This window comes from Penicillium hispanicum (genome assembly GCF_028827665.1).
Source record: "Penicillium hispanicum strain IBT 35686 chromosome Unknown utg000006l_segment0_segment0, whole genome shotgun sequence".
NCBI lineage: Eukaryota > Fungi > Ascomycota > Eurotiomycetes > Eurotiales > Aspergillaceae > Penicillium > Penicillium hispanicum.
In genome coordinates this window covers 2,657,364-2,671,949 of record NW_026623198.1, presented here as the reverse complement: position 1 = coordinate 2,671,949, position 14,586 = coordinate 2,657,364, and the positions used below count along the sequence as shown (strand labels likewise).

Genomic DNA, 14,586 nt, shown 5'->3' with positions numbered 1-14,586 from the left:
GTACTCTGTGTCCTTTATATTTGGTACTCCCTACCAGTGTCTGCCATAGCGTAGGCTTCTGAAAAGACCTAAAGACCGTAGGAGAACCTTATAGTCAATGAATTTGCTCAAATGTCCGCCGAAGAACCAGTTCGTCGACTTCTGTTTCGTCTTGCTAGATCCCACTCCCGTTCCTGTCGCCAGGAGCATTCGTCTCGAAACTCGCAGATACGGCATTTCCAAGCCTCCGCAATGTTGACTCCGCGAGGGTCCCGTCCTCCACGCCACCACTCCATCTGGTCGCTAAGATAAGATGTCATGTTGTTGGGATCAAAGAGAAAAGACCGACGCCCTAGAACTCGGGGCTGAAGATCCTCTGTGGGAGCGGAGGAAAGATACCGTGCGGTAAGTACAGGTGAGAGTAAGGTAGGGTATTGCTCGAGCATTTTTGGCTGAGTTTGGGATGGAATAGATGATGCAACAAGCTGTCCTTCTGTGACTGAAGGAAAAAAAGTGAAACGGAGCTGGTCTTTCATGTAGCTCCACAGGCGGGCAAGGGTGCCATGTGTCAATAGAATGCCGGTTGAATCCTGGCTAGAACCTGGAGGAACGGATGTAGTTTTGGAATGATGTGAAAGCTCATGGGAGATTCTACCGACATCATCTGGCGTTGGCATATCATCGAGGTCAAATTCCTGTGATGACGTAGCATCGAAGAATTCATCGTTGAGCCCGCCCACCTCAGAGATGAAGGCATCAGTGAAAGTGCGGTGTGGATCGAGGTCGTAGCGCGCCGCAAGCACATCCATTGTAACATCATCGCTCGTGATGAGGCGGTTGAGCATGTGGTAGTAAAGCTGTAGTTGAAGAAGAGTAGGCCGAAAAGAAGTGCTCTTGACGGTTGGCACAGAACCGCTGGCTTTTGTCTTGACATCCGTCATATATATGCGTGGGAGTCCGTAGACAGCTGGTGACATCTCGTGCGTTGGGGGAGCCGGACGATCCTCATCCATGGAATCAAGCTCAGCGAGATCTGAAAGTCTCCTTCCACCCTGAGAGGAAGACAGCAAAAAGTCTGACAATGACATTTGATACTCTGGCAAGGCAGCTCGCGATGATGCCGCGTCCGCATAATAACTGGCAGCCGTGGCCTCCAGTTCTGAGTCTGGGCATTCGTAGGATAGTTGGTCGATAACCCCATTGACCAGCTCCCCGTCGACAACGCCCCAAATTTCCAACTCGCGCGTAATTCCATAGTCACGCAGCATGCGTAATCCCTGGATCACATTCCATATCCTGAGTGCCCATGCATCTTCCCTGGTAGTGATGTCCACGGGGACGGTCGTGTAGATTTCATCTTCGAGTGTCTTATGCACGACGCTGCCTTTCTTCATGGCAGGAGTTCTTCTCTTCCTGCCATGCTTTGTCAATGTATACCAGTACTGCAGCTCACACCACGCCGGCGAGACCAAGTCTGTAACGGAAAAGGCCTTGTTGGGCGGTCGCCGGAAGCGTTCGACCGGGGACCGGGAATCCATTGTCGCGGCCGCCTGGTGCTCCTGAGTCCATTCGCGTTCCCGCGTAGCATGGCGTTCCCGTTCGCGTTCTCTGCCTTCGGTTGAGCTAGGATGCTCTACTAAACGCTTCGGACATGGAGGTGTCAGCCAGAGTCACAATGCTTGAAATCGGAGCTAGAATCGAGAGAGGAAATGGAGGGCTACCATACCAAACGCGCGGTCGCTGTTGTTTGCGCCCTGGCTTGACCTGCCGGCACTGTATACAGTACCTGCCCCAGACCATGGTCGCTGGCTCGCTTGTCGCCACGGTGAACGAGGCTTCTCCCGGCCCAGCACCTTAGGCAACCGGACACCCGGTGGTTCCTCAATGCCATCCTCGATGTCCGCGACAAGCGCTTCAAAGGCGGCTGGCTGGAGAGACGCAAGATCTTCAAGCTCTGGTGTTGCGACAGAATTCGCGCGCACGAGCCCTGGAGACGCGATGAGGTTTGGGGTCAAGGTCTGGATCGGAGTGGCGTCGGGCTCAGCGGTCGCGTGTTCCGCAACGGCTTTTGTGAGCAGCTCGTTCAAGACAGCCTCTTCCTCCGGGGTAAAGTCCGACCCGTAGTCGCTGGAATCGGGGTCCTCAGGCTGCGGTCGTTGCGGTGAGCAGGGCATGCCTGCGATAGGGGAGGGGGCTCATATCCGGGGTTGCATGCGGGAGTTGGAAACGCGAGGTGCGTCATCGCGTTGTGAGGAACAGATGAGGTAACTTGGCAATCCGATTGCGACGATTGGACGCGCTTCAGTCTGCCGTCTTTGCCATTATATGAGACACACTATCCGGAGAGGAGCATAGAAAAAAAAAAGAATTTCTATATGTCTACTGTCTAAGCTTAGTATCAGCCAGGAAATGCATCGCTCCGAATAAAACCAAAAAGAGCCCGAGTGCCAAGAACGTCAGGGCATAGAATCTATACAAAATGGCCAACCGAGATCAGATAACATCGTAAAACGCCACTCTAGTTCACGCAGGACCTGCTGCATGGACCATGTTGCCTGGAATGGCATTCGACGCGCCAGGGGTCGTGCTCTTCTCAGCTGCCGCTGCTGCAAGCTCGGCTGCCCGCACCTCGCCAGCAGCCTTCTGGTTCAACCAACTCAGGTATGTTTGCCAGCCAACAGCGATGACACCGGCAAAGACATTTCGGAATTGCGCCGGCACATACATAAAGCTGAACGCTGTCACGGCCGGCCAAAGCTTGACGCTGTTGGAAATGCTGACGGGGAGAGCTTTCTTCAGGCGCTCCCAGGTTTCTTCAAATGTGGCGCCCCCAAGGAGAGAGTGGACGCTGAAGAAGTATGTGTTAAAGATTGGAGTGAACACTATCTGCTGGACCGTGACCTTGGTCAAGATCGAGAGCAGCTTGGATGAATAGTTGAAGTTTTTGTGGAGGAACATGAACCTGGAGACGCAACATCAGTCATCGTAAAATTTTCCAGGATTGCGATCACTAAGCCCAAGAGCTGCTCTCCATATGGGCCTAACGAGTGCAGGCGTACCAGTTATACGTCGGGATGCTCGACCCTCCTCCCACAATCAGATGTCGCACTGTCCTCCACGGATCGTAGGACCCGCCCCGTGAGTCCTTCACATCGTCGTCCGTTGGCTCTGCAGATGTCTGGGGGTCATCTTGCGTCGCCTTCGTAGGCGCAGACCCCTCCGAAGGGAAGAGTAGCTGCGCGCTCAAGTCTCCACACAAGTAGATCACAATCGAGCTGTAGAACTGTGTCGCGTACGGCTTCCGCGCCTGGACCTCAGTATACCACCGTCCAAACTGCCCCGCCGGACTATCCTTGATGATCTGACGGAGGCCCCGAGACCGAACGACTGCATTCGCTGCAGACGGTGTGGTCGCTGCACCTGCAGCTGCCGCAGCGGTACTCGAGGTTTGGGACGAGGCGGAGGACGGTGCGGAAGCCGGCGTCGGAGAAGAAACACTTGATTCAGAGGGGTTCTTCGCGGGTGTATTCGAGTTCACAGGGGACCCATGTTCGGTAGCGTTTCCCTCTTTCGGTGCCTCGGGCGTCGAGGACTGGTGTCGTCGTGGCTGTCGCAGCCGGCGCAGCGGCGGTCGAACGCCGGGCGCAGTCGGCCTCGGACAAATCACGAACGTAGAGGATTGGACTCTGAGTCCCTTTTGGAAGAGACCCATATCCAAGACGCAACACCGGCGTGTCTAGCCCGTTCAAAGATCAAACGTGAAGGGCAGATTGATCCGCCAATCTCTCGGGCGGAATATCCGAATGTGGCGATAAGCGTATAAGGGGGAAACAGCGATAACCGAAGGGCTTCTCGGAGCGAACAAGAACGCAAACAACGACCGTGTATCCAGGTTCAGGGTCAAAAAGAGTGAAAATCCGGCAGCGATCGATAATGATAGAAAAGCACAATGCGTACGAGATTAGAAATCGAGGGCTGTGCAGGAACATGCGGAATCGGCAGTCGGAGACAGCGAGTACTGTGAATCCCCGACTAAACTTAACTCCGATCGGCTCAGGCTTCTGACTGAGAAAGACCAATCCGCTCCTACATGTAGTATGTGGAAGTGTTTGCATCCCTCGATGCACTGAGACTATTTAAAAATCAATTTAATTGCCCGAACTATATCCATCAACTCCAAATCTATATGCAGATAGTGAGGCCCATAAACACATCAGGTCGTCCGCCAGTTGAACACGGGGATACATCAGGGTATAAAAAGAGACAGAGTGCGTGCGGGAGCAAGGTCATCGCACGATGCAAAAACAATATGATACTTTTCGTGCAACAAAGCACGCGGCGTAATAAGTACTATGATTATCGTGGTGACGACACGTGTATAGGGTGCATCAATGAGGTGAGCAATGCCTCGAGTAGGTTGGTGTTTATTTGAAGGACTCGCGGGTGTGAACACGGTCAATGTCGTACGGGTTGCCCTCATAAGTCGGTACTCGCTGCGCAGTAGAGCCTGCAGTGCGGGCGGACGCTGTAGAGGGAGCGCGACTGCGGATGCGCCCGGTGGTCGGGAACTCGTCGACGTTGGAGTTGGAGTCGGACTCGCTGGATACCGAATCGTGCGGCGCTGGAGCTTCGGTGCGGTCAAACTCGATCTCCTTTTCCTCGGGGGAAGGACCGGCCTTGACCTGCTCCATGATCTTGCGCATGAATGCATCAGACTGGGCGGCGAACTTGCAACGCTTGCGGATAGCTTCGCCGTACTTGTAGAACAAGAAGGGGAAGGGGAGGCAGGCGAGCGCCAGGAAGGCAGGGATACAAGAGGCCCAGTGAATTCCTAGGTTATTATACATATAGGTGGTGAAGAGAGGGCTGGGATGGATGTCAGTATATAGGTCGGTATACGGCCAGTGGGAGAGCTTTCTCAACTTACAAGGCTGCACCAAAGCATGAGCGCAGAACGGAGTTCGCAGCCAAGACGGAAGCGGCGAAGATCGTGTATGCGTCGATTAGGTAGTTCATGATACTCAGGAAGACCAGCACCATTCCAAAGCCGAACGGAACACCTGCGGCGATACTCGCCATCCAGTGGATGGACGGGTAGTTCGTCCACGCGAACCAGAACAGACCCGCCGGAATCGTGACTGAGGCAATCATGCAAGGAGGCAGGCGAGCCTCGGGCGGCGCGAATCCTCCATGTTGCTCCTGGGTCTTGATATATCGCTTGTTGTCCCAGAGCGAATAGACCACGGCAGAAAGCATACCAACCATGATACCCAAGAAGGCCAATCCTCCAATGCCCTGGTTCCAGCCACGGTCCACCTGGTAGACAATGGGGAACGCAGCAAACAGCATATACAATGTACCGTAGACAATAGCCATGTACAGAGACAATAGGAAGACAATCGGTTCAAGGAACAGGAGAATCCAGGGGCGGGACAAGGCAATCTTGAATGCGTTCGCAAGAGAAACTTTGCCCTGTTCAATCTCAACCTTGCTCCGATAGACCTTTCCTGAAAGCTTCGAAAGCCTCTCGGCGCGGCGACGGAGGAGCACCGGTGCATAGGTTTCAGGCATCAGCAAACCGCCAATGATCCAAACAGCACCAGAGAAAGCAGCCAGGAAGCCCATCACCCATCTCCAACCAGCGTTCATACCCAGGAAACCACCAATGATAGGTCCCAGAACGGGTCCGAGGAACGGCGCAGCGGCGAAAATACTCATTGCAACACCACGCTGCTTGGCAGGAAACATGTCGGCAATGACACCGCCGGCGTTCGTGAGAGGGGAAGATCCAAAGGAACCGGCGAAGAATCGGAGGATGATCAGGGTCCAGCTGTTTTGAGCACCGGCGCAGCCAGCATTGAATGCCGTCAGGGCGGCGTAGGTTGTGATAAATAGGATCTGACGGCCGAACAACTCGCTGAGTGGGGCCCAGAGCAGGGGTCCGATCTATGAGGCGTTAGCATTTTGCTATTTGATTACTTGAAGCCCAGCTTCATATTCAGGGGGGTATGGTGGCTAGGACTTACAGCGAATCCCAGCACGAAAAGCGAAACACCCAAAGTGGCCACTTCTTCTCCAATATGGAACTGGGTCAGAATCTCCTCCAGGCCGCCCGTGTAGGCGGAAGAGACCAATGAGACAGCCAATGTCGCAAAGGCCACGATCATGGTGTATGACCATTTCTTCGTTTCACTGAACAGCATCGGATTCCGAGGGTCGTCGGGAATCCATGACACCACGTATGGGTCATCGTCGGTTCCTGAGCCGGGGTATGGATAATCAATGATCTCCTGGGTCACGACTCCCTGATCGACGACCAGCCGCCAGAAGGGGATCTTGGTGCGGGTTGTGGGCTCGAGCTTCTCAGATTCATGATTCTTGTCGTCGCCTGCCATTGTGGGCAGACGAATGGGGTGTAATTGTCGACAATGGCCTGGAGAAATAGGAGCACGCTAAGATCGCGAGAGGGTGAACAAGAAGAGATGGATGTGCGGTGAGGTAGTGTTGTGTCTCTTTGGAGGGGAAATCCAAAGCCCCGAAGATCTACCGTTTTCGGGAACAGCCGCCGATGGGAATATACCGGACTGAGCACTGCTGAAGAGGGTCAAAGGGCCGGTGGGATTGGATATTTGCTGTTTGGAAGTCGCTGCAGATGTGATTCAGATTGAGCGATTACAGTAGGAAGAGAGAAAAGGCGCAGTCGCCGATCTCAGGGCGAGGCTCCTATTTAATAAACGAACCGATTTCGTGGGTTTTACAGATTATTGGCGTCCGGAGCGAAGCCGCGCAGCTGGGTATTAAGGTACATAAGTTCTGCATATCGCTCAGGGATAAGCGCCCCGGCAACGAAGAATCACTGGCTGTCATCGGCCCCGTCCATGGAATCAGGATGCTGAAGTGGGGCGCAGGAGTTGATGGGCGTGATTCAGGAGCCCGATAGCAGATGGCGATCACAATGATGATAACTGAGAATGACTCGGGACCTGACAGCTATTAGGTGTAGGCCAGAAGAGTCATGCTCGCCATTCTTGCGTTGCAAGACAATGCTCGACTGGACGGAAGCATCACCACCGCTGCAAGCAGAGTCCGGCCGAACGTGGACCATGTCACCCACGTGATTTGTGCACGCATAACGCCCACGTTGTGCGTCGGCTACTCGGCACGGCCCTGCTGGGATACGTAAATGATTGGCTGGAATTCACGACGCTGATTGTGATGGCAGGGTATGCACTCCGGCACATCACATATATGTACATATATTTGTCATTTGTACATATAGCAGACATACTGTACATATGATCCGGCTCCTACATATGACTAGGTACAGATGATACGGTGTCGAGTATTGTGCTCAATGTAAGCATGTCATATACAGTCTCTGGCCACATAACTTACGAAGTTTCACTTAGCAACAGTATAATCCAGTGATTCGCAAGCGGGTGTGGTGGTGATGGTCTCCGCCAATATCTGTTTTGCCATATGAAGTCTCAAGAGCATTAAGACGCTTTCAGCAAGACAGATGAACTGAGTCTTGTTCTGTTTTCCATGTGTGATTCAGCCTTAAAAAAACTAGGATTGGTGGACCAAATCCGCATAAATGAGCCCCGAGTTTCTTCCGATTGCTTATAAGCCCGCAACCTCCTAGGGTCACGGTGCTGGATAAAGAGATAATCACTCCGAAAGCCAGCATGAGGCCATTTGGATGGATCCTCAACGAGTATTATGAAAGAACACTACATCTCATTATCCACAAAGTGACTACACAACCTTTTAGTAGTGCTAAAGAAGTGATACTAGTCAACCTAGAAACCGCCTTCATTGCTCTATCATTCAATATCGACAAACCACCTATGCTGTACTGCCTGACGTGCTGTGATTCGCCTAGTGGGATCTAGACTGGTCAATGCCCAAATGAGATCTTTGCACGCGACATCACAAACGTCAGGCCACTCAGAGAATGGTATATACGGGATATGATCCTCCTCTCTGTCTTCCCAGAGCATCCGCAAGACCTGACAGCTAATATGATCGCCAGAAATATGCCTCAATAGACCATCAATCCCTGCCTGATCACCAAAGTACGAAACCTGGCGTTGGAGGGGGATAAAAGCAGGCAGTGCACCCTTCGATTCGTGCACTTCAAAATCCTCCTCCGGCCCAAAGATCACACGGCCGAGCATCGCATAGATGCACTGTTTAGGACTGCCTGTTAGAGGATTGTGTCTCTAGGGGAGCGACAGTACCTACCACAACACCGAATGAGAACAGGTCAGTGGGTTTATTGAGTTCGCCTCTAAGGTGAGCCTCTGGACTACGCCAGTTATCATTGCCAGCTGCCATGCCCTTGATGCACCTGCCTCTGGGGAGACATGCGGCATTCTCTAGATCGGTGACTTGAACTCTTTCGATCAGTACCTCCTCATCGGCATTGACATGCCAATCAACCATGATGTTATCGGGCTTTACGTCTGTTTGGGTTAGCATGTATATTGGGGATAACGTAGAAGGGTATTGAAATTACCAAGGTGTACAATTTGTCGGCCGTGCATTTCCGCAATGCCTCGCAGACTGGCCTTGAGTGTCTTCTTCCTCGCTTGCACTGGGATTCCCTTGTTCACGAGGCTCAAGAAGTCATCTGTTAGGTATTTGTATACAAATATGCTGTTAGGACTTAGGCGTGGTTCACCTAAGCCTAACGATGCGCGCTACTTATATCGGTCCCGGGCATGCTAGAACGTAGAGTTCTAGTATATTTGGTCTTTTGGGCCTGTTGGCTAAGTGCGCCCGGGCACCGAGTCGTAACATATGCGCTGGTCTGGTACAGTATCACAAGGTTGCCGTAAATAGGGACTATCGTGAAGTTGGGCGTATATTCTCATTGAAGCCAGAGAAGATTTTTTTTTGGTATATCCTTCAAAACAAATTTATCCCGCCCGGATCTAGCAAAATGTCAGTTCGTACCCGCGGGAATGATATGATAACGTTCCCGAATGGGGTCCCAGGCGTTGCCAACCAGACACGACCGATGTGAGGTCTTGAAGTAGTTCATTGAATTTGTAGTGGTGTCCGGAAGCTCCAATGATTTCGCTGGGTGCTAAAGCCATTCTAGTGATAGTACGGCGGAACATGGTACTTTGTGTTCTCGGGAGTATCGAAAGGATTTATTCCAAGGATGTGTAGGAGACTTGAGGTGCACGGTCGGGTTGGCTGTCCAATAAACCAATCATATTACGCCAGGTCTGACCTGAGATACTGTATTTTACGCGAAATGGCTATCCGTTGTACAGCACGTGCTAGTTCTCGAGAAGACTTACGTTAGTAGAGAGTTTTTTTTAGTAGTAATCTTGCTGTATTTTCTCCGAGGGAAAAAAAAAAAAAAAGGTCGTCTTTTACTTTTAAAAAACGCTTCCTGGAATCTCCAACTGTTTCTCTGACTAGTAGTGATGCAGATGGAGGTTGTTTTCGTAAGTTACAGTGACACCTCATAAGTTTGAGCACCCCTTTACCCTCACCGCCTATATTCCTCTTACCGCCTACCCCCTATACGCGCTAGTAGAACCTAGTAAATCAACGCGTTTCTACGTGTTTTACCCACTTAACCTCTTATTTTCTCTTCCTATACCCAAAGACCACCAATTTTCCATAGCTCCTCGCTCAGAGCTTACACCAGCGCTCCGTGAGCATATATATGAGCTACATTCAGCTGCCAAATGGGGATATAAACGTATCCATAAACGATATCCATTCGTTTCTCTCTCTGGTATTCGATATACCATCCAAAAGGACCATGAACGCCTTAATGGCGTGTCAAAACCACGCTCTGGGCGCCCTTAGAAGCTTACCGAGGCTGATCATAAGCAGTTATTAACTGCAATTGAGGAAAATCCTAAGATTACGTGTGAGGATATGCTTGCAGAGGTTTCGCATAAAGTTAAGTTTTCTTAATAGATTTATAACTTAATACTAATCTTTTATAGGTTCGATATAAGTCAATTCGAAGACTTTTAAATACTGATAACCTACAAAAGTGGCGATGCAGTTAGCGCCTATATTTAACCGAAGAATATGCTATAAAACGGCTTCGTTAGGCAATTCAATATCAATACTATACGCCTGAAGATTAGGCTCAAGTCTTCTAGTCTAATAAGTGTACTGTTGAACGCGGGATTGGGATTCAACGTGACTGGACCTTTATACGCCCAAAAGATTAACCAAAAAGTGGTCAATGTCAAGGACTTCCACAACATAGTAAACAAATTAAACAGATGTTTTGGGCTATATTTTCGGGTAGTGTGCGCCGAACTGGACTTATCCCACTATTTAGAGACCCGAATTCTGAGCATAGCGGTGTTAATCGATTCGTGATTGAAGATTTATACCGTCGAGTCTTGCCTATTTTAATGGTAAACGAGGATAGGATTTTTCAGCATAATAATGCTCCAACACACACTGCACATGTGGTCCAGGAAGCTTTAGCCGAGATGAATATCGAGGTTATGAAATGGCCACCTCATTCGCCGGATTTAAATCCTATTGAGAATCTTTAGGCCTTGCTTAAGGCTAAAATCTATAAGATTCGACCTGATCTTATTCATATATTGAATAATAATTAGACTAAAGAGATTTTAGTGGCTACTGCGCAGCAAGCATGGGATGAACTGGACCTATCACACCTGCAGCATCTGTCAGAGACTATGCCACACCGTGTGCAGGCGATTATTGAGAGCCAGGGCTGGTATACACCATATTAGTTGAATTCATGGAGGTTTTCTATCCGGCAGAATATTATGTAATAGGGGTGTGGGTCTAAGGGGGGTGCTCAAACTTATGAGGTGTCACTGTATGTGGCCAGGGACTGTACACAGCCCACGAGTACATATGTACGACATCACTTCGATGGCTAATTGCCAGATCAGGCACTGGACCCTGTCTTTGTGCAGGAACGGGTTCAAGATGAGATCTCTCTTATAGAGCGCAATGCATGGCCCACCCTCGATAAGCAGCAACCGTTGTATAGTAGTGGGAGGCCTAGCGATCGGGTCTGCTTCCGGACTTTAGCTGCAAACTATGTATGTAGCACCGTGTAGTTAGCTTCAGATCGATGTTACCTTGGCATCTATACCCTGCATGATAACAGACTTCGTTTTACCAAGTGGCGGCCTCTCAATGGCTTACAATCGGTAGTCATTGCCGAGGCTACACTCGGTTACAATGCAATATTGAATGCCCAACCTTGGAAGTAGTGGTCATTCACACTACTCTCTGCACAGCGTGACTACTCCACTCTTGCTCGAGCCTTGCGGGGCTTGGAGATCAGATCGAATGTGTTTAGTTATGCAGCCTTGCATTCCAAGTCAAGCGGGATTCCCCTTTGGTTCCTCGATTTCATTATTTTCGGGGTTCTCGCAGCTCGGGGTCCCGGATGAAGGATATATGTACATGACAAACTATAGCACAGGGGTTGGACTCTGGTCAGGAGTACACATTGAAGCAGGCTCAGTGTAGCCCAGAGACAAATTAAATCACTGTCCTATTACTGCACTATTAGCCATAAAGTAGGGAATACCCTATAGCGCGGCGATAGTACACACGTTGACACCTTACAAATCAAGGCCCAACAAAGACAAGAACAACTCCCCCGATATCCATGCAACTCCGGTGGCAACAATCCTAGATGACAAGCAGAACCAGGAGTCGAATATGACTCACAGTCGGCATTTAATCCAACCGTGGAAGACACCCACACTGTCACCAGGTCAAATCAGCCACCTCGAGCGCCTGCTAATCATTCGTCCTCCGTCACACCCTCTCCCAGGTCTCGCAAGAAAAAAGAAAATGCAAAAATGCAAATTCGCAAAAGTAGCAGAGCCTCATGCACCAATCCAGTCAATAATCAACCCTGATCCGGACCCAAATTCTCTGTCGGAGCCGAGGCACGACGACGCCGTACCATAATTCGGCCATCGCGACCACGCGGGTGGCGTGGAACCGAGAAGAGGAAAATTTCATGGTTGAAGCCACCTTTTGCATTTTGGGTACACTCCTTTGTCCGGGTGTCACTTTGTTCCTTTGTGCCTGCCTTAGGCCAGAACGATGGCGACCGTTTGGATCCACCCGAGGCCCGGTTCATCTCCATTCATTCTCACATTAAGGGAATCTGAACTTCGTGATCCTCGAACACGAAATTCTGATCTGGTCAAAATAATGACAGGTCTGTATTCCTTACTTTCGAGCGATTCATCGAATGTAAATTTGAAGCCATTTTAGCCATTGGAGGGTCTAGGATCAAAGGACGAAAAAGTCGATGCTCTGCGTCTGCACGGAAGTGAATGTCCGGCTAATCATGACGTCTTCGTCATGCATGGTTCGTGCGCGGAACACGCACTCGCTTCGACAGTGGAAATAGCCTGAATGCTGCTCAGTTTCAGTCATAGTAGGATTGCATTTTGTAGGACCAGATTGCTGGCAATTCATATTGGGATGGATGCTACCATGGCGGGTGCATCTATCGTTGCCAGGACGCCCCCCTCATCCAGGTCATCGTGTAGCAGCGAGAATCAGGCATGAATGGCAAACCTTCGATACCAGTGAATGGAGGCTTGGAGATGACCGCAATAGATGTATCAGAGGAATTCTGGCATCTCAAATGCTTCTATGTGTGCATACATACGTGTGGGCACTGGGAGACAGGCGATGTCTAGTGTCGCAGGATAGGGTACCGGGGTGTTTCGTCTGATTGCGACCGAAGGGATTGCGCTGCCTTGGTGGGGAACTGCCTTGTCGGCGACTTGCTTTATCTTGCATTCTCTTTGTCGGGGCTATATAGGCCGAAGTTGATTCGTACAGACCGACACTCGGTCACATTTGGTCTGCGATGGGCTGTCGCAACGAGATGTCAGAATGGAATACCTGCCAAAGGCAGCAGACGCCGAGGGTTGGAATGCGAGTACTACTCCTTCACTGGGTGTGGATGACGAAAGCGAGGTCAAAATCAGGCCAACCGGGGGTTAGGCAACTGAAAGTGCCGGGCGCATCACGGCCAGACCAACAGCCAGCCTTCACTACGGTCGCATCCATCAACACGAACGCGACGCGCCCAGAAGGCAACCAACCCCAACACCGGGCGCACCTCTACACAAAGCAAGAATGGGAACAGGTTGAATCATAGAAGATCGCATTTCAGCGTCTATGTCATGAGATGGTGCTCGCTAAGGCAACCATGTTAAGAGGTAATCCTGTTAATGTACATGCCCATGACTGAACCACCCGCGGTGCGACGATGGCAGTAGCATTGATCACGCGAGTAAAAAAGCAAATTCAGAAACAACCTGGTTCCGAAACCCATTGATATTCGAAAGCAAAACCCATCATTTGTCGCCGATGTCATGAATAAAGAAAAAGCATAACCCCGTATCGCCTACCCAGAGATATCAAGAAAAGAGCTGCATGGCGCGCTTAAGAGCGCTCGCCACGGAGACGGCGAGCCAGCTGGATATCCTTCGACTGGATGGTAACACGCTTGGCGTGGATAGCGCACAGGTTGGTGTCCTCGAAGAGGGAGACGAGGTAGGCCTCAACGGACTCCTGGAGAGCACCGATGGCGGAGGACTGGAAGCGCAGGTCGGACTTGAAGTCCTGGGCGATCTCACGAACCAGACGCTGAAAAGGGAGCTTCCGGATCAGAAGCTCAGTGGACTTCTGGTAGCGACGGATCTCACGCAGAGCGACGGTACCGGGCTTGTAGCGGTGAGGCTTCTTGACACCACCGGTAGAGGGGGCGGCCTTGCGAGCAGCCTTGGAGGCGAGCTGCTTACGGGGGGCCTTGCCACCAGTGGACTTGCCTGTGATGGATGGGTTAGCCATGGCCATGTTATGATGAGAGAACGCGACTCGCGTCGCGCCTCGTCCCAAAGTGGTAAGTGACCCCCAAAGGGGGCCACACCACAAAGAGCGGGGTAGCGACCACGAGGGCAGCGACAGTGAGAAGGGACTTACGGGCAGTCTGCTTGGTACGAGCCATCTTTTCAGTGGAAAGTTGATGGAAAAGTGGAGTTTGGAGATGGAAAGTTGGGTGTTGTCGATGAAGTGGGTTGTCGACGGGATGGATGGAAGAGAGAGAAGGAGGAAGGAGGAAGTGGGCGGGGGAAGGTATTTGTAGCAGGCGGGCAGGGGGTGGTGATCTGGGTGTTTGAGGGTGGACGAATCAGAGAGCGGAACGCAGATCAGCATTAAGTGCGTGGAAAGCAGCTGCTCCGCCCGGCTTGATTGTTCTCCCTGCAAAGGCCAGCGCCAAAGGGCTAAGCGAGCCAGAGTCCCGCCAGCCAATCAGCGTGCCGGATCAGCCGGATCTCGAATACCGGAGTCTCGTCGTTGATCCCGGCCACCAGGGAGATGGAAGGGCTGATCTGAGGATTCTATGGTATGCTACAGACTTTTGGAATGCAAGCCAGTTCTTTCCTGCCCTTTGATTTGCATGGTTGAGGGCATCCCGACCCGAGATCAGAGTTGGACTGCGGCATCCAGGCGTTTCGGCCAAGAGGAGCCGGGAGATCACGACTGCCACCGCGGATCCGCAACGCTGATTGGTCGATCCGCCCGCTAGCGTGT

The 14,586-nt window shown here is 51.2% G+C and overlaps 6 protein-coding genes across 6 annotated transcripts; 1 reads left to right on the top strand and 5 right to left on the bottom strand.

Annotated features, from left to right (window-relative positions):
- Positions 1-107: 107 nt before the first annotated feature.
- On the bottom strand, positions 108-2,153 carry N7459_007335 (exonuclease V; the record flags this gene model as incomplete). The annotated part of the gene is made up of 2 exons (XM_056946503.1): positions 108-1,612; positions 1,706-2,153. The coding sequence occupies 2 exons, from the start codon at positions 2,151-2,153 to the stop codon at positions 108-110; spliced, it is 1,953 nt and encodes a 650-aa protein (XP_056798502.1).
- A 349-nt stretch (positions 2,154-2,502) lies between these two features.
- On the bottom strand, positions 2,503-3,691 carry N7459_007334 (Mpv17/PMP22 family protein; the record flags this gene model as incomplete). The annotated part of the gene is made up of 2 exons (XM_056946502.1): positions 2,503-2,941; positions 3,039-3,691. 2 exons carry the CDS (start codon positions 3,689-3,691, stop codon positions 2,503-2,505), a joined length of 1,092 nt encoding a protein of 363 aa, XP_056798501.1.
- Positions 3,692-4,403: 712 nt separating this feature from the next.
- N7459_007333 (MFS transporter) lies at positions 4,404-6,374 on the bottom strand (the record flags this gene model as incomplete). Its single annotated transcript, XM_056946501.1, has 3 exons — positions 4,404-4,845; positions 4,907-5,925; positions 6,006-6,374. The coding sequence occupies 3 exons, from the start codon at positions 6,372-6,374 to the stop codon at positions 4,404-4,406; spliced, it is 1,830 nt and encodes a 609-aa protein (XP_056798500.1).
- Positions 6,375-7,805: 1,431 nt separating this feature from the next.
- On the bottom strand, positions 7,806-9,028 carry N7459_007332 (putative calcium/calmodulin dependent protein kinase; the record flags this gene model as incomplete). Its single annotated transcript, XM_056946500.1, has 4 exons — positions 7,806-8,171; positions 8,227-8,447; positions 8,501-8,578; positions 8,941-9,028. 4 exons carry the CDS (start codon positions 9,026-9,028, stop codon positions 7,806-7,808), a joined length of 753 nt encoding a protein of 250 aa, XP_056798499.1.
- Positions 9,029-9,456: 428 nt separating this feature from the next.
- Positions 9,457-10,730, top strand: N7459_007331 (uncharacterized protein; the record flags this gene model as incomplete). Its single annotated transcript, XM_056946499.1, is given in 5 exon segments — positions 9,457-9,783; positions 9,814-9,914; positions 10,068-10,227; positions 10,245-10,472; positions 10,593-10,730. Coding segments are annotated over 5 exon segments (954 nt in total), but the record flags the coding sequence as incomplete, so codon positions are not given.
- A 2,704-nt stretch (positions 10,731-13,434) lies between these two features.
- On the bottom strand, positions 13,435-13,999 carry hhtA (histone H3; the record flags this gene model as incomplete). The annotated part of the gene is made up of 2 exons (XM_056946498.1): positions 13,435-13,820; positions 13,975-13,999. The coding sequence occupies 2 exons, from the start codon at positions 13,997-13,999 to the stop codon at positions 13,435-13,437; spliced, it is 411 nt and encodes a 136-aa protein (XP_056798497.1).
- Between the last annotated feature and the right edge of the window lie 587 nt (positions 14,000-14,586).